General features: G+C 41.9%; 3 protein-coding genes across 4 annotated transcripts in view; 2 read left to right on the forward strand and 1 right to left on the reverse strand.

The window, feature by feature from the left end:
- Nucleotides 1-3601, reverse strand: part of polr3b (polymerase (RNA) III (DNA directed) polypeptide B) — a 30786-nt gene extending 27185 nt beyond the window's left edge. The window contains exons 1-2 of the mRNA XM_041838110.2: nucleotides 3414-3601; nucleotides 37-69 (exon numbers count right to left, since the gene is read on the reverse strand). Of these exons, the coding sequence (XP_041694044.1) occupies nucleotides 37-69; nucleotides 3414-3485 (105 nt within the window). The 5' untranslated portion in view covers nucleotides 3486-3601. The remainder of the gene's footprint in view (nucleotides 1-36; nucleotides 70-3413) is intronic.
- A 4405-nt stretch (nucleotides 3602-8006) lies between these two features.
- LOC121531431 (tubulin alpha-8 chain) lies at nucleotides 8007-10350 on the forward strand. 2 transcript variants are annotated; one of them, XM_041836672.2, is made up of 5 exons: nucleotides 8007-8081; nucleotides 8215-8270; nucleotides 8678-8900; nucleotides 9065-9213; nucleotides 9294-10350. In XM_041836672.2, exons 2-5 carry the CDS (start codon nucleotides 8268-8270, stop codon nucleotides 10269-10271), a joined length of 1353 nt encoding a protein of 450 aa, XP_041692606.1. In that variant the 5' UTR covers nucleotides 8007-8081; nucleotides 8215-8267; the 3' UTR covers nucleotides 10272-10350. The 2 variants fall into 2 exon arrangements, with proteins under 2 accessions (XP_041692606.1, XP_045061102.1); XM_045205167.1 differs by lacking the exon at nucleotides 8007-8081 and adding an exon at nucleotides 8087-8118.
- Nucleotides 10351-11468: 1118 nt separating this feature from the next.
- Nucleotides 11469-15987, forward strand: LOC121532266 (transmembrane protein 263). Its single transcript, XM_041838111.2, has 3 exons — nucleotides 11469-11772; nucleotides 13631-13701; nucleotides 14305-15987. The coding sequence occupies exons 2-3, from the start codon at nucleotides 13638-13640 to the stop codon at nucleotides 14601-14603; spliced, it is 363 nt and encodes a 120-aa protein (XP_041694045.1). The 5' UTR covers nucleotides 11469-11772; nucleotides 13631-13637; the 3' UTR covers nucleotides 14604-15987.
- Nucleotides 15988-16917: the final 930 nt, after the last annotated feature.

The raw sequence follows: 16917 nt of genomic DNA on the forward strand, positions 1-16917 counted from the left end.
AAGAAATATAAAAAACTGAAACTCTTTCTTCCTTACCTTCAAAAAAGCTGGCAATAGTTTCCATTTTTCCTATAAAAAAAAAAAAGCAGTTGCAGAGATCCAAGTAAAGAATCATTAATAACGTACATCAGGATGTAGCTAGGAGTTGGTATCTAGCTGGCTCGCTAGGCGGCATTCTGCCTTCTCCCTACAGTTTTCAGCCATTATCTTCGCCCACGACTGGCTCATGTGAACTACAATCCCGACGCTGTTTTAAAACATCAATAAATCATCGCTTGCGATACAGCTTTTTAAACATATGGCCATCATCTTTCAGTTTTGCATAGTTCCATACAGCTATGGGTGCCTCCAGCCGACGAAACTACACTTCCGCTATACTTCCTGAGTTACACCAGAAAGGAAGAGGTAAAGAGATCGGCCCAACTCTGCGGAAAATCTGTCTCCTCTAGCAGGTGGTGTCGTCATCCCCCCCCGTTATACCGCCCACCAAGCAAGGAGTTATTCTATGGAGGTCAATGAGAAGGTGATGAATTTGGCCAACAAAAAAATTAATGGCTTATTTGCTAGACAAGGTTTATTTGACTGAATATAAGTTTCGTAATGTTTAGGTTGTTACGAGTGTACTGATATAAGTAGGACATGTGACATCCCCGCAACTTTGACAAAAAACACTTTATAATCGGAGTTGTCTCGAGATAGCTATGCATATTCATGGAATGAGGCTAGTAGCATAGCATCTCTCTCCATTGAATACAGGCGGTTGACGTCAACAACCCTCATCGAATATATATTTATTTATTTATTTTTTAATTAGATGTATCCACCAATCCAAAGAAAGGATAGGCAGGAGCTAGACAGCCCGCTGTTTCGCTTTGTGGACAACGACTCCCATTTGTATGGTGGAAAGACAAGTACTGTATCTTGTCAGTATATCCATAATCTTTGGTTACGCTTACACACAGTGTTGCGAACTTAGCAACTTTGTCGCTATATTTAGCGAGTTTTCAGACCTTTTTTAAAAAGCGACTAGCGACAAACCTAGCTACCTTTTCTGGTGTTATTGGAGACTTTTGGAGACTGACGTGAAAGCACGTACCGTTCTTACTCTTCTCAACGAGCAGCGGCTGCTGCCGTGCCGTGCCGTGCCGTGCCCCCCCCCCCACCCACCCGTGGGCACCAACATGAAAGCACGTATCGTTCTTACTCTTCTCAATGAGCAGCGGGTGCTGCCGTGGGCCCCACCCCAGTCCCAAAGCACTCACAGGCGGCCCAGTCCTCGCACAGCAGTCCCTCCCAGCTGCAGTCAGAGCAGGAGATGTTCACCCCTCCGCGTCCAGACTGCAAATGAATCGTGCATGCGGGAAGCCGCCACTGGCTGATCCCGCCCTGGCTTACATTCAGGGCGGGATGTAAATGTAGGGTGTTTTTTACTCACTTTTTGTCTCTCCCACAACATTATTCCTCTCTCCTACAGCATCCATCACAATTACATGCACATGGCCAATTATGCAAATTAGGTGATGACGTCATCTAGCTACTTCTAGCGACTTTTAGGACAGCCAATAGCTACTTTCCTTACTGAGGAATTGGCAACACTGTACACATAAGTGTTCAGAGCATTCTAGATAGCTAATTAGTACAGGTGGTCACCTTTTGTCTTCCATCTGTTTTCCGTGAACAAGTGCTGTAACATGGAGATATGGCCGTGTGGGAACACTAACCCTATCAAGGTGTATCACTTTAACCTTTTGGTTTTGGAAAATTATTTATTGCTGATATGAAAGATAAGGTCCTGATGCTTCAAAAACCGCACCGCAAGCGACGCCTGTTAATGTTCAGATTGAGCATTGCTGCTCAATCTGAACTGAGAGTCATGATCAAAGGCTAGTATCTAGCTTGCCTGGAAACTCGATGTTGAATTGCGAATTCTACATTGGGCAGAAATGAGCGTTTGAGTCAGGTAAGTTTCCTATCAGGCCCTCTACAAGCCAGAATGTTTAATAGAATGGTTGTCTGTGCAGTTGGTCTTTTTGGCAGTAGGAATGTGAGACAATATATCCACAGGAAATTACATCCACTTTCAACGCGCTGGTAGTGCATTCAACTTTCTATCAACTGAAGTATGTGCACAAGATAAAAATACATGCACTGGACGCATGCATACATGAAGAGCTTGTGCACATGTTTACATGGTTCTGTGCATATGATTTTCATCAACATTATACAACAGGGTGGGTCTAATCCATTACATTAAAATTCCTATTTACTCTGTTACATCTGACTGCACAATCCATTGTCTCATCAGCCCAGCCAAGCAATTTATAAACTTGATCTCCACTATATAAAGCATCACAATTATTTTAGACTAACATTTAGTTTTCAACAGCGGAGATTTGTATAAACCTTGCTGTCTGTCTCTCCGAATTTGTTTCAATATTCAAATTCCATCTCCAGCTGTCCCATAGTAATGAACGTGTCGGGACGAGACAGATAGGTAGCGTTTCTCAGCCAGTAGAAATCATGAATCAGCTGGCATCATTTTTATGGATATATACAAATTAATGTCAATTGAAAAAAGGTGAAACGAAGTGCAGCTAGTTGGAAGTCTTTCCAGGTTCAGTTTGAAGTGCTTGTGTTAGCTGTGTTGGCTAGCTCCTCTGAAAAACAGTGTCCTGACGAGTGAGCACATTTTCTATGCCATGTCACTAGAAAACAGCTTAAACAAATGCAAATGCGGCTACTTTGCTGTTATTCTGGCTGCACTTTTTGACGTGACTAAGTTAGCCGTAGTTGGCTAGTTAGCGAACAAGGGATAAGAACGTTGACAGCCAGTATGACAATGGAATATTTAGAACGACTGGGTTGCGTCTCTAGCAACCGAACCGATGACAAAACGAACGACCAGCCGGCTTGGGTAGCAACCCTAGATTTCTGGAAGGATGAAATTGTATTTATAAATTCATCAAAATAACGTTAATGAAAATATGTCAATAATTATTTGAATATGTTGGTAACCCGTTGTATAAAAGTGATAATTCCCTCGAAGCCGGTGTTTGGAGGATATATCGGCACGGTTTGCCGGCCCTCGACTTAGTCTCGGCCTAACAACACTGATGCCAATATATCCTCCAAACACCGGCTTCTCCGGCATTATCACTTAATTCTGGATTGTAAAGGTCGTGAGAGGAAGCTTTCCTAATTCAAACGCTTATTTCTGCCCGCCGTAGAATTCAATGCAATTCAACGTCGGGTTTCCAGGCAAGTATCTAGCTAGCTAACTTAGCTAAAAACTAAATTAGTTAGCTACATTGATGAAAACAACAAATAGCAGGTGGCTAGCAAGCTGCACACCACTTCGGCTTATCTGCTCGTCCCATCATCCTCATCTTGTGCTAATGCAACAATATAATTACCTCTATAGTGTTGACAGGAGCCGCGAGCTGCTGGGGAGTCATATCCCCAAACTCCTCTCCAAGGATTTCCATGGTTTTTACTGTCGTTTGTATGAAAACGTGTAAACACCAGAACACATTTGCAATGTTTCTCCTGCAACCGGAAACCGCTACAGCGTGTGCGCTTCAATGTGTCACAGCAAAATACTACCGTGCGGAACAAGAAAACGTTACCAAATACTTATTATTCTGTGGTTTTTATATGGCGGTTGGCAGCCAACTTTATGGCGCATTACCGCAACCAACTGGACTGGAGCGTGGACCAGCGACAGGGAAGGTTTAAATGCGAAACGAATACATAATTACTTACACCCCCTGAAGATTTTCTCAGCAGTTGACTTATGCTTGGCTCTTCAACACCATTACTCCGTAAATCTGATAACAATCTCTCAATTTCCCTCCCATATGGCTGGCACTGAAATAGCACGTTCCACTGACTCCATCTCCTCCTGACAGTGATCACACCTCCCAGTTGGATGTTTTCCTACCAATTTAAATGGACTGTTGAGCCTTGTGTGTCCCAGTCTCAGTCTTGTGATTAAACTTTCCTCCCTTCTCTCTCGACCAGAGGACCTCCCTGCCCCCACCTTTTCCTGGATCTTATACAGGTGTCCTCCCTTTCCCTCCCTATTCCACAACACTTTCCATTTGTTTTTAACCACTATTCTTATTAACCTCTTGGCTTCTGCTTTACTGATTTCCATTTCCATATCAACACTAGGATGTTTGAGAGCCTGCTCTGGGAAAACATCCACCTCTTCATTCCCCTCTACTCCCACATGAGCTGGTACCCAGAGGAACTTCACAAACACCCCCATCTGTCTCACCCTAAACATGCACTGCAAAGTCTCATACAATACATATTGTCTGCTCCGTGACACAAATTAATTTAAGCTCATTAGTGCTGCACATGAGTCAGAGCAGATGACTACCCTGTCTGGCCTCACCTCCACCCACTCAGCAGCGAAGAGTATTGCCAGCATCTCCATTGTGTATATGGATAAATGATCCGTTGATCTTTTTGTCACTGCCACCTTCAACTCAGGAACACTAAAAGCTGCACCTGTCCTCCCTGTTTTAGGGTCCTTAGATCCATCAGCATATTACTGAGTTCTTAAATGTTCACTTACAATATTTACTGGATCTACTCCTTCCTCAGCAGCTCTTACCCTCTCAAGCAACCATAGGTCTATAATTGGCTTAGTGAGCAACCAAGGTGGGATAGCAGGAAGAACCACAGAGGGGCTGAACTCTTTCCCAAACAGTTCCATCTCTCTCGCCATGGCCCATGCAATTACTTATCCACCCAAAACTTGTATTCAGATCTCGTTCATGCTCCCAGCACTCTAGGAGCACCTTTTTGTAGGATGTGTAACCTTATGTCCTTGAAGATTTACCCAATATGTCATGGTTAGTTGTTGTCTTCTCAACTTTAACGGCATTATCAGATACTGAGTTTCACAAATATTTTTACCACACATGTAATCCATCTGAAGAATGTATAGGGCAATTCCATAGTAACGGAACTGGGCTGAATTGCTCAGTAGAGAACAGTACAGTACAATACATAAGATAACAGTATAGTACAGTACAGTAGAGTATTGTTCAGTACAGAATAGTACAGGACTGTACTGAACTATACTGAACATATTATTTTTTGTACTTTACTTTACTGTCCTCTACTGCACTCTACTGTACTGTACTGTACTGTACTGTACTGTACTGTACTGTGTTCTCTAAACTTGTGAAACATAGATGTCTACGATTGGTTTATATTTGGTCCGGTCCGGACTGGACCAAATCTGAACCAATCATGGATGTCTAGGTTTTGGCGGACAGGGCGGACTGACCAAATTTCAACTACTTCTCAATGTCCATGGACATCCGGTGTCGGTCGATGCTCAGTGGGCAAGGATGCTCGTTACAGTAAATGGTAAATGGAAAGAGTGAGGGAGAGAAATGTGAAAATATCTTAAAGATATGTGGGTTTTTGGTAATGACATTTCAAGGCACAGGGCAATGTTTCTTAAACTTACAGAAGGCAAATCATTTATCCAAAACTAAATATAAGTGTTGATATTAGCTGGTAGGAGTCTTTACTTAAAACTTTTTGTTTTGATGTATTTCTAATACCTTTTAAGACTTTTTCTGGTAAATGTTTTCTAAGACTCCTTTTCAATCTGTTTGACCAGAAGACAAAGCCTTTGCTTTTCCCTAATATTTAGGATAGAAAGTGGTTGAAAAATGTATATATGCCTCCATTTGAAAACATTTTAGACAAGATTTGACATGTCCCTATGAACTTCACATGTTGGTGCTCATGGGTCCTTTTACATGTAAATGCCCTATAGCAAGCCTGCAATCTGTTTGCAGTAGGGTACAGTGCCTTCAGAAAGTATTCATACCCCTTGACTTATTCCACATTCTGTTGAATTCAAAATGGATTGAATATATTTTTTCTCTCTACACACAATACCCCATAATGACAAAGTGAAAACATGTTTTTAGGTGCTGTAGACAGCTCTCAGCCTCCTCCCCCTAACAGGATGGTCCACAGACACAGAGTTAAAACTGGGCCAGAACCTCCACAGGAACACAGTACCTCCCTGGAGAGCACAGGCAAAGACGTAACCAACTACCTGGCCACAAAACCAAAGCATGAATTGCTGTCTTACCTTGTCCATAGACAGCTTAGGGTAAGGAAACCAACGTGAAATGTTGTAATATGGGTGAACTCTCCCTTTAATATGTTCAATTTAACTGCCACGTTGATTACTTCTTATTACAGATTTTAATATTCTAGTGTTGTATAGAATACATACAACAAACAAGTGATTGGTAGAGCACTTAGCATTAGGCTATGTACGTTTTTATCTTTCTCAAGCTGTTGCTTGGATCCTTGTTGGTTGAAGACCCTTGACATCATCAGTCCAAAGGAGGACCCAAAGATGTGGAGCAGCATGATGGTATTCAGGGGTTCTGCCTGTGTGTTGACATTACAATCCTATAGATTTCATTGTTTTAGCTTTGAAACAAATTGAACAAAGCCAAATAAAACCAAAATCAGATCTTTCCTCTGTAATACAAAGACTCAAAGCCATTTAGGATAACTCCCCACTACACAGCCATCGCTGCCCCAAGAGGGTAAATCCATATCCACTGTAGCTATATCAAACCAGTAATGTGGCCAGAAAGCCAAATCCCAGAATCACCATCATGTTCAAACCTGGAATTCAGTACATAGATAAGAATGGTACACATAATGTTGGTGTCATAGAATGGAAGGGAGAGTGGGGAAATAACTGTAAACCCTACAATATCATCCATTAAATGTGAATAATTACAACAACAAAAAATGTAAGGGTACGAAACTTCTACTGAGCACTGTTCATGTCACCTGCTTTTTTAGGCCTACCAGGGTGGCTGGACTGGTCAGGGTGGCAGGCCTGACCTCCTGGATGGACTTATTTAACCTCCTGTCCATCAGGGCCTGTTACGGAAGACTATGAGTGGGTTTCCCAGACAATGATTAAGCCTAGTTCTGGAAAACAACAAAAACTTCAGTGGAGAAACTCTGAGTCATTCCACCAATAGAGTGCCTTTTATATCCCTCTGACATCATCTCAGCAAATCTTTATAAAACACACAATTTTACAGTTGGATCATATACATCTATGCTCTAACTACACTAAACTATGATAAAAATTCCAATAGTAGTGTGTCTTCATTAAAATAAATTAGTTGTTTTCAATGAAGATCCCCATGTTGGCATGTCCCATGTCATGTTTTTCCAACTTCTAGAAAGATTTTAACCCACTTAATCCCAAAAAGCTTTCACCATCATTGTAAAGCCCTAGTTTTTTTTGTTGCTTGAGAAAGTAATTTCTGAAGATTCTTCAAGAGGAAAATGTGAATTGTGATTAATTTACATTTCCCCCACTGGTTTAAGGTCAACCCTGTAACTTGAACTGAACTCTAGTTTTAATATGGTAAAACTATTCCAGAATTTTTTTTTTCCTCAAGTAGTATTCAACATCTTTATAGTCACTTCTAGAGTAATATTTGGTAATTTAAACTCTTGAGATGGGAAAACATGTATGTTATGAAGTTGAACATGTGCTCTTTATGACAAAGTTTTTGTGGGACCAAATTACACTATCCAAAAGGCACTCTATTCGTAGAAGGGCCCCTCTATTGAAAGTTCATTTTAGTCCAGTACTAGGCTTTGATTTGTGGCTCCTAAGAAAATCAGAAGGGCAATTCCATTAATGAATCATTAAATAGATAGGCTATAGCATGGGTATTCAAATCCTACCCTGGAGGTGCGGAGTACTGCTGGTTTTATGTTCTAACAGATAATGAATTGCACCCACCTGGTGTCCCAGGTCTAAGTCAGTCCCTGATTAGAGGGGAATCATTTAAAAAAGCAGTGGAACTGACTTGGAGATCCAGATTTGAATTTGAGGGGGCTATAGTATAGCCTGATATCACCCTATTGTTGGGTATAACTTGGTAGCTAAAAATGGCATTACCCCTTTAAATTAATGTCAATTGAAAGCCCCACCCCCAGAATTGATTGCTGAAGCATCTATTAGCCAGGCCCATTTGACAATTTGTCTGGTGCTTAAGGTTAGTGGGCTGTTGTGGCGTGCTTTAGACTTATACAGTTAGTAATTTTAGTTAAAACTATAAGGTTGATGTAAAAATATTTTTAATTGTTTGCACTTGTGATTTACATGATGAATTTGTTGAACTGTTTCAGGTTTTGGTCAAGCGTTAATTCCTAAACTCCATTCCATTTGTAGCTGCTGAACAATGGTAAGCTGAAGTTTTGTACAACGCTTTGGCATCTTCCTAATTTAATGGTCTTTACAAATCTGATACCTATTTTGAGCTTTTCTCTGGAGTTATGTTTGCATCAGTGGAGGCTGCTGAAGGGACGACAGCTCATAATGTCTGGAACTGAGTAAATGGGTTGGCATCAAACACATGGAAACCATGTTTGTATTTGATACTATTCTGCTCCAGCCATTACATGAGCCCGTCCTCCCCAATCAAGGTGCCACTGACTTCCTGTGGTTTGCACTAGTATTCAGGCCAAAATTTTATTTGAACCCCACTACCTGTCATCCTGACCCCAAATAGTTGGGCTACAACATACAGTACAGCACATTTTGAAAATGGTAGGATATGGACTTAAAATGTAACTACTCTTGTCTTGACAGAGGGAGTGCATTTCTATACACATAGGCCAAGCAGGTGTCCAGATGGGCAATGCATGTTGGGAGTTGTACTGCCTGGAGCATGGTTTCCAACCAGATGGGAGAATCCATGAATCCAGTACTGCTTCCCTGGCTGATTCCTCATTTGGTACCTTCTTCAGTGAGACTGGAGGTGGGAAATATGTTCCCAGGGCTGTCTTCATAGATTTGGAGCCTACAGTTGTGGGTAAGGAACATAGTTGTATAGCTAGCTCTACAACCTCAATGGTATGAAATGGCATGGTGTACATTGGCATGTAATATCTTGAATTGTTATTTTTACTACATCTAGTTTCCTTTTTGTATAAAACTTCTTGCCTTTTCTGCATATGCCAATACAATGTATTCTAGATGAAATAAGGAATGGACACTACCGTCAGCTGTATCACCCTGAACAACTAATTAGTGGCAAGGAGGATGCTGCCAATAACTATGCACGTGGCCATTACACCATTGGCAAGGAGATTGTGGAATCTGTACTGGACAGAATGCGTAAAATGGTGAGTGGCTCAATCTCTAGTTTCAAGTCCCTCTATGGTGAAATTTGGATGAATTGTTAATGTGTGCTCGTTCTCCTCAGGCTGACCAGTGCACTGGACTACAAGGGTTCCTTATCTTCCATAGTTTTGGAGGTGGAACTGGCTCTGGCTTTGGTTCGCTCTTAATGGAGCGCCTGTCTGTAGACTATGGCAAGAAGTCCAAACTGGAGTTCTCAGTCTACCCTGCGCCCCAGGTGTCCACGGCAGTTGTGGAGCCCTACAACTCCATCCTGACAACACACACCACTCTGGAGCACTCGGATTGCTCTTTCATGGTGGACAATGAGGCCATTTTTGACATCTGCAAGCGTAATCTTTGTGTGGAGCGTCCATCTTATACCAATCTGAACCGCCTCATTGCCCAGATTGTCTCCTCAATCACTGCCTCTTTGCGCTTTGATGGGGCGCTCAATGTGGATCTGACAGAGTTCCAGACCAACCTGGTTCCTTACCCCCGTATCCACTTCCCCCTGGTCACTTATGCTCCCATCATCTCAGCAGAAAGGGCCTATCACGAGCAACTCTCTGTTCCTGAGATCACAAATGCTTGCTTTGAGCCGGCTAACCAGATGGTGAAGTGCGATCCCAGGCGTGGCAAGTACATGGCCTGCTGCTTGCTGTACCGTGGTGATGTGGTGCCCAAAGATGTCAATGCAGCCATCGCCCACATCAAGACCCGCAAATCCATCCAATTTGTGGATTGGTGTCCGACAGGGTTCAAGGTGGGGATCAACTACCAGCCGCCTACTGTTGTGCCTGGGGGTGATCTGGCTAAGGTGCAGCGAGCTGTGTGCATGCTGAGTAACACAACAGCTATTGCAGAGGCTTGGAGTCGTCTGGACCACAAGTTTGACCTGATGTATGCCAAGCGGGCCTTTGTGCACTGGTATGTGGGTGAAGGCATGGAGGAGGGGGAGTTCTCTGAGGCCAGAGAGGACATGGCTGCTCTGGAGAAGGATTATGAAGAGGTGGGGGCAGACTCTGGTGATGGTTGTGAGGAGGAAGAAGATGAATACTAAATCAGCCTCCCAATCAGTATGTATACTTGTTCTCCAAGCAGCCCCTTGTCTAATTATAATAAAACTCAAAGCATTTGAATTCTTGCACGTGTCATTTTTACTCTTGATTTATTACTTGATACATCTGATGGTTTGGTTGGCAGGTGTGGATGTGTATAACTGGAATGAAGAGGTCCTGGAATGGCTTTTTAAGCATAAAAATTACTCCTGGAAGATTAGCGATTGACAAGATGACCAGAGTTGTTGGTACATCTGCAAGTAACATTTTGTGTGCGTTATCAAACTGCACTTGACTGTATTCAAGCCTTTAACGGTGCATCTTGAACCATAATTATGATGGGGAGGGATGTCTTCATAACTGACTAGTGTAAATCAAGCTTTGTTCCCTGGGAACACAACATGTACATGACTGCAAATAGGATGCATTACATTGACAAGTTTGACCCTGATAATGCCGTTGTCTGTATATTGCAATATCCCAGATGTGTCATCTAGTGTTTAATATGCAAATAGAAAAGATTAGCACCTTTTGAATAAAGTGCATTATTAAATGATTCCCAGTTATCGTTGTAGAGCTACATTATATAAATCGACATCTTGAAAGATTAGCATATAACCGTTCTCAAAGACCAATACATGTTAAAACATTTCTAATACTACCTATGTTGGAAAATGTTCCAAATTATGCCACAACAGCATCATCAAGGACCCCACACACCCCAGCCATGAGCTGTTCACCCCCTTACCATCGGAGCATGAGATCTCTAATACCAACAGGCTCTGAGACAGTTTCTATCTACAAGCCATCCGACTGCTGAACACGTGAACTGGACTGACCACTGATTCTCTGCACCTTAGCACTCACTCACATACAGTCATGCTACATACATCACAACTGCTGCTACCATACTCTTATGATAGCTAAATACTAAACAATTAAACACTTTCCCAAAACACTAAATATTGGACTATAAATTGTGCCTTCCTGTATTATACTTATGAAAAAAATATATATATATTCGACTGTGCCATTTACTTCGTTTTTGTATTCTTTTATTTCTTATTGTTTCATTGCCGAGAAGGCAACCAGCAAGAAAGCATTTCGTTGGACAGTGTGTTTACCGTGTGTATTCCGTACATGACTAATAAAACTTGAAACAGCATGAGCATGTTCAGTCCTTATACAATGTAACCACAACATAGAACTGGGGGTTCAAGGATTTGATGAATTTTCACAGCCAGCCTATAGCAAATGTATTTAGGCCTTGCTACATTACATTTACCAAACAGGACAATTTATAGGGAAAGGCCAAAAAAATACTAAATGCAGATGGTATGACCTCTTGTGTTACCTTTCTGGCTTGGGAGGAGACAAAGTACCTCGTTTACTGGCTACTTTAGCAATCTCTACTGTAGCTAGCTAGCTAGTTCTAAGAAAAAAAGTTGCTGACAGCTGAGGAGGATAGCTACAACGTCAGAGAACAGACACAGAAAAAACAAGGTAAGTGTAAATTGGTGAACGCTCGATAATTTAAGACATGAATCGATGTATATAAACTCCAGCTAGTTTATGTGTTAAGATACAAAAAGGAAAAGCCATTCTACACTTGTAATCTCTAAAATAGATTAGCGTTAACTAGTTTGCAATTTATCTAGCTACTGTTAGCTAGCTAGTTATCCATGCCAAGATGAGTGATTTCGCTAGCTAGCTAGTTAAAAGTTGGCTAACAAAGTTACTTTTCGCCCTTGTCCCACTAACTAGCTAATTTGAAACGATCTATTCAGACAACTGTTTCAAATAGCACGTTTTGTTTCAAATTGAGCTAGCTAGCTAAGTGAATGAGAGGATAGTTATTTTGCTAAAACATAAAGCTAATTAACTAACGCTAGCCTTGCTATTGAGCATGCTACCTAGCTTGTCAAACTCAGTTGGACCACAGAGTTTGGTTGGGCCATGGCTTGCTAGTATTACTACTTATTTGTATTCATCAGATACCAGTACCTAACTAGCTATGTCATCAGATATTTTTCAAATGGGACATTGATTATGTACTGTAACAAGTTTATATGTCCTCTTCATCTATCCACTGTAAATCATTTTGGAGTTCGCCGAATGACATTGGCAGCCTGCTGCCACGTCAGTGGCCATACCCAGCTAAATAACAACTTGTATTTAACTATTTTAGATTTAACGTCTTTTGGATGTTCATTATGCTCACAAAATGATTTTGAAGTAGCTAGTACTTAAATGTAAGTGTTAATGTATTTCATTGACTAAATTGTCTCGATCTCCACATATCTGAGTGATGTACCACAAATTATGTCTACTGAATCTATATTCATACCAGCTTGGCTATATGCTTAATGGATGGCCATATAAACTGTCTTCAATTGTTGCTTACTTAGCACAACTGGACCGCTAACCCTTTTACTGTGAAATGAAGGTACTCTAGCCAGCACCTAGATATTTTTTGGTCCATTTCAAATTTCCAGACTAGTAATTTGCCTAAAAGAAATAGGATAATGAAAGCTTTTACACAATGATGTATCTGTGAGTGTGCTATGTTGAACTGTGGGGGGCACGTGAAAAGCAAAGTTTGCTTATAGGCTAGTTTACTGTAGTGTGAAGGACAGTTTGATGCCACAGTAACTGCCACATAGGACTTCCCTACAGGCTAGCTGTTGAACAGCACCTGTTTCTACAACACTAATTAGGACCATGAGATCATGTTCAAAGGCCCTCAGCAAGCATATGATTTATGTTGACTCTGTTCAAGGCTTCCCTTCTAAGAATTAGGCTTTATCATGTCTTTGTATTAGTATCATGTGCTTATCTTCCGTTTGGTGCCGTTAAACTTGCCACCTGGTCTTGAAATGTCTTTGTGATCCTACTTTGCAGGTGGTGCACGCTGTTGGATAAGGGCAAAACAAATCTACTGATTGAGTAAAATCAATTAATTGCATGTTCTGTAAATTTCTTGATTTTCATCTTGTTGAGTTGAACATAGCTGAGATAGCCCAGTCATCTGTTTCCCCCACTGGCTCTCTCAATCTGGCTCTCTGTCTGCTTATTCTCTATGCTTCAACAGTAAACAGGTCTGCCTTGTTTGGTGTTGTTAGAAGCAGGCAGCACACCCTGGCTTAAAGTCAGACAGAGGAATGGTTAATCCAAAGGCAATCCTCCTCCACTCTGTTTTTCAAGAACTAACCTAACGTCCAACTGCCAGAGGCAAAATGTTTGTTCTATGGTTTTCAGAAACTATATGGTGCCTCATTTGGGAAGAAGTCATGATATAGCCTACTGAAGAGATAATGAATTGACGAATTGGTTGACTTGACCTGTTTTCTCTCCTGCCTAGAGGGAAGATGAGTCAAAGCGAGCAGCAGCAGGATGAAGTCCCAGCATACCTCAAAGACGAGCCTCCAGCAGGTCAGTTCAGTCTCTTTAGTGGCCAATAACAAGCTGATGAACATTGAATGGACAATGATAACACATATTGTACACTGACACTCAGTAATGTAGGAGGCTACATACCAGTAACTTGAATGCCATCCTATCACTGAAGATCTTACTAATAGGCCTAACTACAGTAAACCTGAACTTAAAAAAAAATATCCTGACAAATTAGAAGTTTGAGTGAATCTCAGTATGTCTGAGGCATTTGTATTTGTACCAATAGGTGGCATTACCGTTCCATCTTCTGCACTGTTAGTGGCACTACAGTTTCTGTCTAGCCCACCACACACTGATTCCTTTGTCATTAGAAGCATTGAGACTATTGAGGGCCGTCGTAACTATATTTAGCTTTATCTTTCTAGTGGAGCTATTACTCTATCATGTGGTCACAATGGACCATTCTAAGCAGAAGACATGGTTCAACGACACAGACGTCCATGTAGGAGCCTATTCATCATTCTATCGTGGCACTGTCTGTACAATATGGAACGGAGAGCCTTTGCCATAAACTGGGGAAGTTGCGTTGTTCCTCTGCTTAACTTCTCTTAACACTAACACCCTATTGTCTCTCATCAGATGGCAACAAGGATCACCCTGTGCCCCAGCCAGGCATGTTCTCCAGAGTGACTGGAGGACTCTTCAGTGTCACTAAAGGTGCCGTGGGAGCCACTGTGGGTGGGGTGGCCTGGATAGGAGGGAAGAGCTTCAACCTGACCAAGACCGCTGTCACCTCAGTGGCTGCTGTACCTGGCATTGGGGTGGGGCTGGTGAAAGGAGGGGTGTGTGCTGTAGCTGGAGGCGTGTCTGCAGTAGGCTCAGCAGTGGCCAGTAAAGTTCCTATTGGAGGAGGCAAGAAGAAGGACAAGTCTGACTGAGGAGGGGGCGGACGGTGGTGCCATTTTGGGTCTCGTGTCTGTTTCGTCTACAGTGTGGAGGGGCCTGGAGGGCTATAGAGGATTCAAAGTTGTGTGTGTTCACTTTTCGTGGAGGCCTACGCTCTGATCCGCGAGTGTCTATGGACCACTCTCATATTAGGTGGCCTGGCCACTGAGGAGGAGACTAAATAAGGGGTTTCCTTGTCAGCAGTACAGGGACCACCCCACCCATCTTTGTCTATAATAATAACCAGTGCCTAAACTGTTGGAATATGAAATGACTGACTGTGAATGTTGTATTTACTCTGTAGATAAAAACCAGCCAACAAAAGATTAGGCCTATTTTATTGCTTAGTATTTGTTACATCTCCCGGCCGCTGTTTAAGAAACAGGCCAAGAACATTTTCACAATGTTTAGGCGGTGTTCATGTTCATTGCGGTGTTTGGCAGTTAGACAATCAGTGATCGATGCCTAGCCCGGCACCTCTAACAGTAAATAAAGAGGATCTCATGGGGGGGTTTGGTGCTGGGCCTGCACTGGGGGTTTACCACAGTGACCCCCGAGCTGTGGTGGGGTTCAGATCGAAGAAGCCAGCACCGGGCTGTTCTAACCACTGAGGCAGCGCCTTGTTGTGAAAAGCATTGGTGACGGCGGGGAGTTGATGGCTGCACTCCATCTCTCTGATTGATTCTGTTTTTGAGATGACGGACTCTGTGCGTCTGGGGCTCAGCAGCCCAGCCTTGGTGGTCTTTCCCACAACAACACTCATCACTCTCCTGCTGCTCCCCAATAATTACCACGGCACGCTGGGGTTTTAACGCTGCCTGACAGGGCTATGGGAGACTAAACACTGCTAGGGAAGTCAATGTTCCTGACTAGATGTTTATGCTGGTGAAAATTTGTTTTTTCCCCCTTTTTTCTTCTTCCGCTGTAAAGTATTAGATTTGTATCTCAAACTCCCCGTTCCTGATGTGATGGGGATTTTTTTTTTTATTCCGGAGGGATTCTATTTCTCCACCAGGGAAATTCTTTAAAGTGGATGTTTTCATTTTTATTTGTCTTTTTCATCTTCAGATAATGCTCTCTGGTGCAAGTAATGTAACTTCATGTTTTTCAATGACAGAGTTGTTTTAGGATCTGTTTGCCCTTTGATGCGTCGAATCACAGAGCTCTGTCACTGCCGTTCCTTTCTCTCTCGCTATATTTTGAACTTTAACAAGGTGCCTTATTCCCACAAGAAAGCCTGAACTAAAGTAACTTATTCCTTTTTGAACCTACCACTTATATACCTACCACCTTATACCGTAGTCCACATATTGTTCCACTGCCCAAAACACAAACTAGCCTATTTTAGCATTATCCATAAAAAACAACAACATTTAAGGTGTTGTGTTGTCGTTTTTTATTGTTGGTATTAGAAATAAAATGTATTCATATTTTCAATATAGTTCTCTACCAAAGGATTTGATTATTAATCGGTGGATTCTTAACATTGGGTGTGTAGCCTACACCTTTGTAACATCACATGGATATTTATTTTGTTCAAGATTTGTCTATAATTTTAATGGAAAAATATATGAAGAATGAATAAGCCTTTTTCATCAGAGCAGTTGTTTTGCCCGTTTGTCATTTAGAAAGGTTTGATGGTGTGAATAGGAACTAGGATAATCAGGCTTGTCAACACTGCAGAGATGAATTTCAGTAGCCCCCTCCCCTAGATCCTACCTCTCTGTTCTCTAAACCTAAAAGGTCTGTATAGCCAATATAACAGTAGAGCCACCTAGCCTGTAAATAGGCTGTTTAATCCCAAATCTGCCCCTTAGGCACTTGGTGTAGATCTGAGAGGATTGGATTAAGCAATATGTTAATAGTGCCACGTTTCCTTCTGATACTGTTCTCCAATCCTTTCAGGTCTACACACATGCCTAGGGGGTTGAGCCTAGGGGTCGATTTGGAATTAAGCATTCGTGGGTCGCCTCCACCATATCTCTTTCACTTACTCTGTATCTAGTCTTCTGTGAACACCGAATGGAACTGGTTCCATGATGATCAAAATGACAGTTGAATTTTCAGAGCCAAACTGGTGGACGTTTCATCTTTTAGATATTTCAGCAACAGAGCAGTTAATTTGAGTGTGTTCACTCTGTCGCTTGTAGTACAGTTCCAGAGTCCAGTTGTAATATCAGTATACTGTCTGATAGTCAGTCTGTCAGGACGAGGCAACCTCAGGCTGTCACACTGGAATGAACTGATTCCTAACCACGCTACATAGACATAGGCAAACAGTTGTGGTAATACAGACCTTTCACACTT

This window comes from Coregonus clupeaformis, chromosome 19 (genome assembly GCF_020615455.1).
Source record: "Coregonus clupeaformis isolate EN_2021a chromosome 19, ASM2061545v1, whole genome shotgun sequence".
NCBI classification, from domain to species: domain Eukaryota; kingdom Metazoa; phylum Chordata; class Actinopteri; order Salmoniformes; family Salmonidae; genus Coregonus; species Coregonus clupeaformis.